The 13,109-nt window shown below is 47.8% G+C and overlaps 1 protein-coding gene across 3 annotated transcripts in view; it reads left to right on the top strand.

Annotated features, from left to right (window-relative positions):
* fgf13a (fibroblast growth factor 13a) overlaps positions 1-13,109 on the top strand; it is a 745,108-nt gene that overhangs the window by 22,582 nt on the left and 709,417 nt on the right. For 2 of the 3 annotated variants that reach the window (XM_060832388.1, XM_060832393.1), the window contains exon 2: positions 2,099-2,946. In XM_060832388.1, the coding sequence (XP_060688371.1) occupies positions 2,898-2,946 (49 nt within the window). In that variant the 5' untranslated portion in view covers positions 2,099-2,897. Of the gene's footprint in view, positions 1-2,063; positions 2,947-13,109 lie in introns of those variants that run through there. The other variant, XM_060832389.1, reaches the window with a different exon arrangement.

Genomic DNA, 13,109 nt, shown 5'->3' with positions numbered 1-13,109 from the left:
CACACACAGACTCACACTCACAGAATAACACCCACACAGACTCACACTCACACACACAGACCCTCACGCACAGATACACACATTGACACCCACACATAGACCCATGCACAGGCCCACGCACACAGACCCACACACACAGAATCACACACACAGACCCTCACACACATACTCACGCACATAGAATCACACTCACAGAATCACACACACAGAATCACACTCACAGACTCACACACACAGACCCTCACACACAGATACACACATAGACCCATGCACAGGCCCACACACACAGAATCACACACACAGACCCTCACACACAGAGACACATGCTGACACCTACACATAGACCCATGCACAGGCCCACACACACAGAATCACACACACAGACCCTCACACACAGATACACATGCTGACACCTACACATAGACCCATGCACAGACCCACACACACAGACTCACACTCACAGAATAACACCCACACAGACTCACACTCACACATACAGACCCTCACACACAGATATACACATTGACACCCACACATAGACCCATGCACAGACCCACAGGCCCACACACACACACACACGCACACACGCGCGCGCACACACACACACTACACAAACGTAAAGACCCACACACACAATCCCCCTGCACGCACACACACATACAGATACATACACATACAGATACATGGATAAATACATACACACACACACACACACACACACACACACACACACACACACACTTGGACACATTCACACCCAGACACCCAGATGGATACATACACACATTGACACAGACAGATACACACACACACAGACAGATCCATACACACAGACATGTATATACATACACACACGCACATAGATACACACACAGACAGCATGGCGTGTTGAAGATGAAAAGACTCCACATGTGACAGAGACAATGGTCTTTGGAATTACATCAGGTGAAGTGGCTCTGGGGAGGTTTGTGGGGGGGAGCGAGGAGGTGTCAGGATGTGAGTTATGGAGACTGAGTTTGGGGCATTGGAGTGATAGGATGTTGGTGGTGGGCATGAGTAGGGACATTGGGGCTGAGGATATGGGGTGTGGGCATGATTCGGGGATGGGAGGTAAGGACATGGGATGTCGGGATGATTTGGGGTATGGGGGTTTGGGGGTGGGGGAATTGGGTGTTTTGGTTTTGGGGTATTGGGTGCTTTGGGGTTGGGGTATTGGGGTTTTGGGGGTGAGGATGTGGGATGATTTGGATTATTAGGGGTTTTGAGGTTGGGGTGTTGGGGATTTTGAGGTTGGGTAGGGGAGATTTAGGGGTGGGGATATTGGGGTTTGGGGGTTGTGGTATTGGAGTATTGGTGGTTTTGGAGCTGGGTAGGGGAGGTTTGGGGTGGGAATATTGGGGTTTTGGAGTTGTCGTATTGGGGTATTGGGGGTTTTGGGGTTGAGGTATTGGGGTTTGGGGTCAGGGTATTGGAGTATTTGGGGTATGGGAGTTTGGGGGTTTGGGTTATGGGGATATTGGGGTTTTGGGGTGAGGATGTGGGATAATCTGGGTTATCAGGGGATTTTGGGGTTGGGGTATTGGTGGGCAGGAGATGGTTTGTGGTTGGGGTATTGGGGTATTGGTGGTTAGGAGGTTTGGGGTTGGGGTATTGGTGGGTGGGGGAGGTTTGGGGTTGGGGTATTGGTGGGTGGGGGAGGTTTGGGGTTGGGGTATTGGTGGGTGGGGAAGGTTTGGGTTGGGGTATTGGTGGGTGGGGGAGGTTTGGGATTGGGTTATTGGTGGGTGGGGGAGGTTTGGGGTTGGGGTATTGGTGGGTGGGGGAGGTTTGGGGTTGGGGTATTGGGGTATTGGTGGGTGAGGGAGGTTTGGGGTTGGGGTATTGGTGGGTGGGGGAGGTTTGGGGTTGGGGTATTGGTGGGTGGGGGAGGTTTGGGGTTGGGGTATTGGGGTGAGGGTTGGGGGTTGTTCACACTGTCCTGTCACCCTGGGAGTGGGAGGGACAGAGCGTCACCGCGGGGGGTGTGTGTGTGGTTTGGGGAGAGGGAGGGAGGACCATGTCTGATTCACATCACGGCTCCTGCTCTGCTCTCCGACAGGTTCCCCCGGCAGCACTGCGCTGACACAGAGCCAGACCCAGACCCAGACCCAGACAGGGAGAGGGACAGGGAGAGACCGGCACACAGAGAGAGAGAGAGCCGAGGCACCGGGAGCGCCGCTCCGCCGCAGCGGAACCAGCCGGGAAGGCGAGGGGTCCGGGGGAGTTACACTCTCCTGGGGTCGGTGGGGCAGGGTGTCAGGCTTGTGTCCCAGTGTGTGCCAGGGTGTCTGTCTGGGTTAGTGTGTGTCACTTGCCCAGGGTATAGCTGTGTGTCTGTGTGTGTGTGTGTGTCTGTGTGTGTCTATCAGTCTGTGTGCGTGTGTCTGTGTGTGTCTGAGTGTGTGTGTGTCTGTGTGAGTGTGTGTCAGTCTCTGTGTGTGTGTCAGTGTGTGTGTGAGTGTGTCAGTCTCTGTGTGTGTGTCAGTCTCTGTGTGTGTCAGTGTGTCTGAGTGTGTGCCTGTGTGTGTCAGTGTGTGTGTCAGTGTGAGTGTGTGTGTCAGTCTCTGTGTGTCTGAGTGTGTGCCTCAGTCTCTGTGTGTCTGAGTGTGTGCCTGAGTGTGTCAGTCTGTGTGTGTCAGTGTGTGTGTCAGTGTGTGTGTGTGTCAGTCTCTGTGTGTGTGAGTGTGTGCCTGAGTGTGTCAGTGTGAGTGTGTGTGTGAGCTGGGACTGTCTGACACCCCGCCGCCTGCCCGCACCCCCACCCCACCGCACCCCCCTCGCCTTGGATTTGTTGTTGTTGTGTTGCTGTTGCCTGTTCTCGGATCTCTGTGAGAGGATCACCATCCAAACTGGGATCTATGAGCGGAAAAGTGACAAGGGCCAAGGAAGAAAAGGATGCCAGCAAAGGTAACCGAGAGCTGCACCGCCGGAGTGCTCACTGCTATTGGGATCTTTCTGTGTCTCCGGGGCTGGGAGGGGACTGGGGTTCCTGACCCCACAGTGTGTATCCTTGTCCACCCGCTCGGTTTCTGGTTGCGAGGCGCTGACTTTGCCCCCGGTGTTGGGTTGTTCAGGGCTGACAGAGCCTGGGATGGTCCAGAGCTCATTCCCGGGCCGGAGCATCTCCCCCAGTTACTGCAGGCAAGGGGCAGGGAACAAAGGAGAGAGAGAGAGACAGACAGACAGAAACTAACGCTAGCCGAATGAGCCGAAAGTCCCGGACTCCCACGCCAAGTTTCCCAGCTTCTGTCTGTCTCTCGAGGTGGACAAGGGGAAGAGACAGGCTTGCTATTGCCCCTAAGATTGAATCGAGTCTGTGAGCCACCCTCTCTGTCTCTCTCTCTACTACAGTCTGGGATTGTAATGAACAAGAATCTACCGATCCCCAGACTGACCTGCTTGGTGAAAGATGCTGATGCTCTTTTGCAGAATTAAACCTGCATCACGAGCGAAACTTGGTGTAAACTGGATTCACATTTTAATCTAACTCCAGACATGGGAATGTGTGTGAGGGTCCTACAGGAGTCTGAATGGATACCAGGTTTAATGTCTCTTGAAGGGCAATTGGGGACAGGCAATCAACACTTGCCCAGCCATCAATGCCTACATGCCACCCACAAATGTTTAAAAGGTGCCTCCATGTAAGAAGTGCTGTAGCTTGTGAAGTTTTCCTGTTTATTTCTTCTTGGCAGCTCGTCTGATAGTCACTAAACATTTGGGGGTCAGCTGGACATGTGTTATTTTTTAAAAACACAACCTGTTTAGAGGTGTTCTACACCTCTGGAGCAGGTGGAACTTGAGCGCAGCACTCCTTTGCCCAGAAGTAAGGATGCTACCACAATGCACAGGAGCCTCCACTCAGAATGTTGAGGTGTGATGCTGATTATCACCAGTCACCATCACACACTTACAAGCTGAGGTCCCAACCAGACAGTGTGCAGACAGGATGTGAAACTGTGCTGGGGCACATTATGCAGCTAATCACCTGATAGGCACCTGCGGCCCCAACACAGGCAGGAGCGCTGCTCACCCTCCCGAGGTTAACGAGACCAGGAATCAAGCTTTACATCGGCCCCTCCCAGTTTTGCAGATGTGAGCAGGCAGACTGTTTGAATATGAACGTCATTTTTGGTTCTGCATTTACTTTAAGTGTGTGGGCAAAGGTCTGGCAGGTGGAATACAATGGTAATAAATGTGAGGTCATCCATTCTGGTTGGAGTAACAGTAACAAAGATTATTACTCGAATGGTAAGAAGTTGTAGCAAGCTGCTGTGCAGAGGGACCTGGGTGTCCTTGTCTATGAATCGCAGAATGTTGCACTGTAGGTGATGAGGAAGGCAAATGGAATTTTGTCCTTCGTTGCAAAATGGATTGAGTTTAAAAGCAGGGAGGTTATGTTGTAGCTGTATAGAATGATGGTGAGGCCACACCTGGAGTACTGTGTGCAGTTTTGATTTCCTTACTTGAGAAAGGATGTCCTGGCACTGGAGTGGATGCAGATGAGTTCACTAGGTTGATTCTGGAGTTGAGTAGATTGGGATTATTTTCATTAGAATTCAGAAGAATGAGGGGGATCTTATAGAAGCATATAAAATTCTGGCGGGAATAGGTAGGATGGAAGTAGAGAGGATGTTTCCACTGGTGGGTGAAATTAGACCAAAAGGGCATAGCCTCAATATGAGGGGGAGCCGACTTAGGGTTGAACTGAGAAGGAACTTCTTCACCCAGAGGGTTGAACATCTATGGAATTCCCTGCCCGGGGGAGTAGTTGATGCTGTTTCAGTAAACATTTTTAAAGCTAAGGTAGATTTTTTTTGCACAATAAAGGAGTTAAGGCACATGGTGAGCGGGCGGGTAGGTGGAGATGAGGCAACAAAACGATCAGCCATGATCTGATTGAATGCTGGAGCAGGCTGGAGGGGCCAGACGGTCTACTCCTGCTCCTGGTTCGTATGTTCTGATGTACAAAGTGTGGAATTGCAGAGTACAGCAGTGACATTAAAAATATTCAAATTGTCTCCCAATGACCTAGTTGTCAAGTTGAAGCCTGTTTGCCTCATCCAGAACTGGTGCAGGTATTCCCCATGCACATAACGGGAAGGAACTGAGGTGGCCAGAGTGGCAGAGACTTGCAAACAAAACACAACACGCAATGGAACAAGGCTGCAAAAGAAACTGCTGCAATGCTAAGAGCAGATTTCATTGGTAAAGCAGAGTGTGGTGGAAGCTTATAAATGCCCAGAAGGGTAATAACTCTGTTAGATCAATTGTGAGAGGTTTTATCTGTGTGTGTTCATGTATCTGTATGAGTGTGCATGTGTATATTTGTGTTTGCGTATATATGAGTTTATATGTGTCTGTGAGTTTGTGTGTGCCTGCATGTTTGTATATGTGTGTCTGTATATGTTTGTGTGTGTTTGCGTATGCATCTATGTCTGTATGCACATCTATGTATGCTGTGTGTATTTGTGTGCAGCTGTGGATGCACATCTGTGCATGTTTGTGTATATCTGTGTGTCTCTGTTTATGTATGTATCTGCGCATGGGAGTGAGTGTGTGCGTATCTAATGCTCACAATGAAATTTAAACTCATGTTAGTTACATTTATACATTGTGACAAAAAAGCAATCTGATCAAGCAACTTTTGACCATTGTTGTGGACATTTGATCCTTTCTAGGAGGAGCTGAGTGTAAATTTTCAACATTAATACATGTATATCTCAAGATTAATACACACAGTCTAGTTTGCAGAACAGGTTTGCTGTTTAAAGCAATTATGTTACTTTAAACATTTTTGTCAACATTTATTTATATATAATGTTAAAAATTCAGCCAGTAACAACATACAGTCACAATTGTTGTTGTGTGCATCTGATTCTTTTCTCGTCTGTTTCAAGCTTGTCTTGAGTGCAGCCTTCCAATGATCAATAAAACAAATTGTGTGTCATCTTAGACATAGTCAGTGACGGTATTTTTAGCAGCAATTTCCCTGCCGGGCAATAGAAACTCATCCATAAATATGCATTGTCCCATCTTATTTCTGTTACTTCGACTACAATTATCACCTGCTCCAACCAAATGCACCTTAGATAGCAGAGACTATTTATAGAGAGATAAAAATAAGGCTTTCTCAGCCATTCCACAATATTTAAGACATTTTGATTACACTGTTATTGTCTCTCTGCCTCTTTTTCATTTCTCTTTATCTCCCTTCCTCTCTTTCATCTCTCTTCATTTCCATTCTCTTTTCTCCCTGAGTTATCCTGTCTCTCACTCTCCATCACTTAAATGTCAATTATATTTGCATACTTAAGAACAGTCAACAAGGTTTATGCGATATATTAAGTAAAGTCAGGACTGCCCGCACCTTAGTGAGACACACTACTGTTGGTGATTTAATCTCAGGCAGAGAGAGAGATTGAGGAGAGACCCTCAAGGTGATTTCAGCCAGTGCAGGAATTGAGCCCACATCATCGGCATTTTTCTGCTTCACGAAGCATTCATTCAGTCAACTGAGATAACCAAATGGGTGATGTATTATCCTCATCTCCAGGACTACTGTGTGTGGTGAAATCTGATTCAGGGGTCAGCTTTCCTGACCCTCTGCCCCAATGGCACAGGTCTGGTAAAGCTGAGTGTGATGGAAGCATATAAATGCTCAGTGGGGTAATGACTCTGTTAGATCAATTTGAAAGGATTTCTTGCTGTATGTGTGTGATGAAAGCATGTATGAGAGAGTTTGTGTGGCTTTGTGTATGTGCATGACTGTGCGTGTGTGTCAGACAGAGTGTGTATCTGTATGAGGGTGTACAGTCTTGCATGGGGTGATGTGTTAGAGACAAAGAAAATCTGCAGATGCTGGAATCTAAAGTAGACAGGCAGGGGGCTGGAAGAACACAGTAAGGCAGGCAGCATCAGCAGGGTCAGGCAAGAGCCTGGGGGAACACAGCAAGGCAGGCAGCATCAGGAGGGACAGGCAGGAGGTTGGGAGAACACAGCAAGGCAGGCAGCATTAGGAGGGACAGGCAGGAGGCTGGGGGAACACAGCAAGGCAGGCAGCATCAGGAGGGACAGGCAGGCGGTTGGGGGAACACAGCAAGGCAGGCAGCATCAGGAGGGACAGGCAGGAGGCTGGGGGCACACAGCAAGGCAGGCAGCATCAGGAGGGACAGGCAGGAGGCTGGGGGCACACAGCAAGACAGGCAGCATCAGGAGGGACAGGCAGGAGGCTAGGGGAACACAGCAAGGCAGGCAGCATCAGGAGGTGGAGAAGTCATCGTTTTGGGTGTGACCCTTCTTCAGGGTTGGGGGTGGGTGACGGGGGAGCAGATAAAGGGGGAGAAGGGGGCAGGGTGGTGAAGTAGGGATAGGTGTGGACAGGTAGTGGGTACGGCCTGCTTGATCAATGGGAGGAATGAATCTAGTTGGTGGCTGGGAGGAGTGGAAGGGAGGGGGAGGGGCTGGGAAGGGAATCAGGGTCTGGGGAAGGAGGTTATTTGATATTGGAGAACTTAATATTGAGTCCTCTGGGCTACAGGGAGCCCAGGCGGAAGATAAGTTGTTCCTCCAATAGGAGATGTGGTTTGTTTTGGTAATGGAGGAGGCCAAGGATGGGTGTCAGTGTTTGGTTGAATCTTGTCTGGCCATGTAGGCCATGTAGGCATCTCGGGAACTTGCTGGGGAGAGATCCCTGAGACATTCCTCCCTTGAGAGGATTTACTAGCATTTGGACCAGTGAAGACCAGATGGAAATCATCTTGAGACCTCCTATATGTCTCAAACGTTCATCAAATCTGAGCAGGTACTTCTTGATGGTATAGCAGTTCCAGCTGAAGTGTTGTAAAAAGGATATTCTGCCAGGTTCCGTACACTACAATCTTCTGAATCTGGCCCTTCCTCTGTCTCTGATTTTAATTTTTCCATCTTTTGTAGCCATGCTTTAGACTCTTTGTCTATCTATTTATTTGCCTTTAAGACATTCCTTAAAATTTGTTTGAGCAATGATTTGATCGCTCATTTAAATTTGCCCCTTAGTGACAAATTTGGGTTGGTTAAGTAAATCGTGTCATGTCTGGGCTGGGTGGGGGAAGGGATGTGAATTTTCCTAGGTTAAAGGTGTTATGTAAATGTAAGTTGTTGCTGTCAATGATTATTAGTTTACTGTCATCATTTTACTTTAGTGACCTTTTGAAGTTTTAAAATTCAAAGGTTGTAATTCAGATATTTCAGCTTCTGGAAACCTTCCCTGTTTGATTTTGTTTGATGCATTCATGATGAATTTGCAGAAATGAGGAAACGTCCAGACGAGACTTTCTCAGAAACAGCTGTTCCCATTAGTGCTGCTCCACCACTCTATCGCCATCACCCTACAATTGCTTCCTTTTCAAGTCATTATCCAAATTCACTACCCTTTCAGGCAATGCCTTCCAGACCATAATGCCCCAGCTGGTGGGTTCTGAAAGAATGAAAATAATTCTTACACAACCAGCAAAGTAAAAATGTTGGATGTACTGGACAGGCCAAAGCAGCGAGTGTGGAGGTGACGTGCAGGTTAACAGTCCAGCTGTGGACCTGCGTATAATCTAATAATGATTGCACGTTCATCTTTGTACATGTCTCCCACATTTTTATTGTAAACCACTGGGCTTCGAGAGGTCACAAAACAACATTCCTGTTGCCATTACATTGCTACCTGGAAGTGTGATTCTGGATTACAATCATACCAACACTTTAAATGTACAGAGGTCATGATAAACGCTGTATAAATGCAAGCCCTTTTTATAAGAAAGAAGATCAGAGAGTGTCACATTGTTGGAAGGGTCTGGGAACACCTAATGGTTAAATCTGTGTCAGATTTGAATTGAATTGAATTGAATTTATTGTCACGTGTACTGAGGCACAGTGAAAAGCTTTGTCTTGTGAACAATACAGGCAGATCACAGAGTTAAGTAGCATAGATAAGTAAATAATAGGGAAACAGCGCAAAAACAAAAACACAGGTACAGGCGAATGTTAAGTGAGTCTGTTCAATATTAGATTAGATTACTTACAGTGTGGAAACAGGCCCTTCGGCCCAACAAGTCCACACCGACCCGACCACGCCGAAGCGCAACCCACCCATACCCCTACATTTACCCCTTACCTAACACTATGGGCAATTTAGCATGGCCAATTCACCTGACCCGCACATCTTTGGACTGTGGGAGGAAACCGGAGCACCCGGAGGAAACCCACGCAGACACGGGGAGAACATGCAAACTCCACACAGTCAGTCGCCTGAGTCGGGAATTGAACCCGGGTCTCAGGCGCTGTGAGGCAGCAGTGCTAACCACTGTGCCACCGTGCTTCTAAGAACACTAGGGTAGAAGCTGTTTTGAAACCGGCTGGTGCGTGTGTTCGGGCTTCTGTACCTTCTCCCCGATGGTAGAGGTTGTAGAAAAACATTGCCAGGGTGGGATGGATCTTTGAGAATGCTGGTGGCCTTTCCTTGACACTGGGCCTGGTAGATGGATTCTGTAGATGGGAGATTGGCCTTTGTGATTGTCTGGGCCGAGTTCCCCACTCTCTGTAACCGTCTCCGATCTTGAATGGTACAGTTGCCAGACCAGGTAGTGATACATCCAGACAGAATGCTCTCGATGGCGCACCTATAAAGGTGAACAAGGATATTCACCGTCACGCCAAGTTTCCTCCGCTGTCTGAGGATGAAGAGACATCGTTGGGCTTTTGTAACCAGTGCGTCCACATGAAGTGTCCAAGAAAGCTTGTTGTGGATGACCACTCCCAGGAGCTTGACACTCTCCACTCGTTCCACCTCTGTGCTGTTAATGTGTAGGGGGGCATGAGTAACATCCCACGGAAAGTCAATGAGTTATTTGGTTTTGCCGGCATTGAGAGCTCGGTTGTTCTCAGTGCACCATTTTTCCAGCTCTTCCACCTCCCGTCTGTCGTCTGTTTTGTTGTTTTGAATGAAAGGGGAGAGTCACATGGAAGTGAAGAAGCAAGGGAACTTCAGAGAGGCAGATGTTTGAAGATGGTGGTGGTTTAAGAATGGCAGTTTAACATTGTGATGGAAGTAAGGGTCGGGGTGATGACTGAGGCTGATTATGTAATGGGAATATTTGTTTAATTCGTATTCGCAATGCTGATGTGTATTGTTCACTCCCTATTTACCCTGAGACAGGGGTAATGAGCCTTCTTCTTAAACTGTCTTAGTCCATACACGACAACCACCTGAAGAAGGAGCGTCGCTCCAAAAGCTAGTGCTTCCAAATAAACCTGTTAGACTGTCACCTGGTGTTGTGTGATTTTTAACTTAGTCCATACAGTGTGTTAATACTGTCTGACTTACTGGATCTGCTGAGATGCCAGCTCTGGGACACTAGGCTGTGCAAGGATAGCAGGTTTTCTTCCTTTAAGGACAATAGCGAGCTAATTGTGTTGTTACAGCAATTCAGCAGCTTTGTGGTTTACAAATATCAGTTTGTTTATTTCCTGATGGTCAGCTCTGGGAGCAATTGGAACTCACGTTTTATTGGATCGCTAATGTATGTGTTTAAACTACCAGTCCAGTAATGGAACCAGTACAGCTGTACCAACTCTGTTTAGAGCACACCTGAACTACTGTGAACAGCTCTGAGAACCACACCTGCAGAGGGCTATATACAGTCATAGAATCATACAGCAAAACAGCATGGAAACAGACCCTTCAGTCCAACCCGTCCATGCCAACAGATCTCCTAAATTAATCCAGTCCTATTTGCCAGCATTTAGACGATATCCCTCTAACCCCTTTCTATTCATATACACATAAATAGACTTTGTCTATTTATCCTATCCATGCTACCTCATAATTTTATAAACCTCTATAAGATCACCCCTCAGCTCCAGGGAAAACAGCCCCAGCCTGTTCAGTCTCTCCCTGTAGCTCAAATCCTCCAACCCTGGCAACATCCTTGTAAATCTTTTCTGAACCCTTTCAAGTTTCACAACATCCTTCCGATAGGAAGGAGACCAGAATTGCACACAGTATTCCAAAAGCGACCTAACCAATGTCCTGTACAGCCGCAACATGACCTTCCAATTTGGACATTCAATGCTCTGACCAATAAAGGAAAGCTAACCAAATGCCTCCTTCGCAATCCTATTTACCTGTAATTCTACTTTCAAGGAGCTATGAACCTTCACTCCAAGGTCTCTTTGTTTAGCAACATTCCCACTTTGAGGAAGTGCAGCATACGTTTACTGGAATATCGGACCTCCAAACACTAAGCTATGAAGCAAGATTGTACAAATAGTTGTTTTTCGTGAGTTTCAGCAGGTTAAGGCCGAATCTGATGACAGCTTTCAAGGGGTTGTGTTAATGGTAACGTCACTGGGCGAGTAAAGCAAAGGCCCAGGTTAAATTTCTGATGCAACAAAAGCAAAGATTGCTGGAAAAGCTCACGAAGTCAGGCAGCATCTGTGAGGAGAAATCAAGGATCACATTTCAGACATTTCTGAGGATCTGTGTTCAAATCCCACCAATGTAGCTAATGGAGTTTGAATGCAATAAGTTAAAAGAAAATTGAAGATTAAAAAAAAACTCAGAAATTCCTCCAGGAGAACTGTCATCGACCAACCCAACTGGGTCTCTCATATCCTTTAGGCCAGGAAACCAGCAAGCTAACCTGGTCTGTCCTGCATGTAGCGAGTCCAACAGGCCCTTCAGTCTAAACTGGTCCATGTCGACAAAAATGTCCACCCACACTAACCCCATTTCCCTGTGTACTCTATATCTGTGCAGTTACCTGGGACTCTCTATCTGTGCAGCTACCTGGGAACTCTCTATCTGTGCAGTTACCTGGGACTCTCTGTGTGTACAGGTACCTGAGACTCTATATCTGTGCAGTTACCTGGCACTCTCTGTGTGTACAGGTACCTGGGATTCTCTATCTGTGCAGTTACCTGGGACTCTCTATCTGCGCAGTTACCTGGGTACTCTCTATCTGTGCAGTTACCTGGGACTCTCTGTCTGTGCAGTTACCTGGGATTCTCTATCTGCGCAGTTACCTGGGTACTCTCTATCTGCGCAGTTACCTGGGACTCTCTATCTGTGCAGTTACCTGGGACTCTCTATCTGCGCAGTTACCTGGGTACTCTCTATCTGTGCAGTTACCTGGGACTCTCTATCTGTGCATTTACCTGGGTACTCTCTATCTGCGCAGTTACCTGGGTACTCTCTATCTGTGCAGTTACCTGGGACTCTCTATCTGTGCAGTTACCTGGGACTCTCTATCTGCGCAGTTACCTGGGTACTCTCTATCTGCGCAGTTACCTGGGTACTCTCTATCTGTGCAGTTACCTGGGACTCTCTATCTGTGCAGTTACCTGGGACTCTCTATCTGCGCAGTTACCTGGGTACTCTCTATCTGCGCAGTTACCTGGGTACTCTCTATCTGTGCAGTTACCTGGGACTCTCTATCTGCGCAGTTACCTGGGTACTCTCTATCTGTGCAGTTACCTGGGTACTCTCTATCTGCGCAGTTACCTGGGTACTCTCTATCTGTGCAGTTACCTGGGACTCTCTATCTGCGCAGTTACCTGGGACTCTCTATCTGTGCAGTTACCTGAGACTCTCCATCTCTGCAGTTACCTGGGTACCCTCTATCTCTGCAGTTACCTTGGCACCCTGTATCTCTGCAGTTACCTGTGACTCTCTACCTGTGCATTTACCTGGGATTCTCTATCTGTGCAGTTGGGTGAGACTCTCTATCTCTGCAGTTACTCATCCCTCCAACCGGAACAAGGACAGAATGCCCCTGGTGATCACCTTCCACCCTACCAACCTTCGCATAAACCAAATCATCCGATGACCTTTCCACCACCTCCAAACGGACCCCACCACCAGAGATATATTTCCCTCCCCACCCCATCCACTTTCCGTAAAACCGTTCCCACCGTGACTTCCTGGTCAGGTCCATGGTCTCCACCATCCACTCCTGGCACCTTCCCCTGCCACTGCAGGAATTTCAAAACCTGCATCTACACCTCCTCCCTCACCTACATCCAAGGCCCCAAAGGAGCCTTCC

The sequence above is a fragment of the Hemiscyllium ocellatum genome, chromosome 11, assembly GCF_020745735.1.
Source record: "Hemiscyllium ocellatum isolate sHemOce1 chromosome 11, sHemOce1.pat.X.cur, whole genome shotgun sequence".
Lineage (NCBI taxonomy): Eukaryota > Metazoa > Chordata > Chondrichthyes > Orectolobiformes > Hemiscylliidae > Hemiscyllium > Hemiscyllium ocellatum.
Note: the sequence above shows the minus strand (reverse complement) of the source record. Positions and strands in the feature narration are given on the sequence as shown.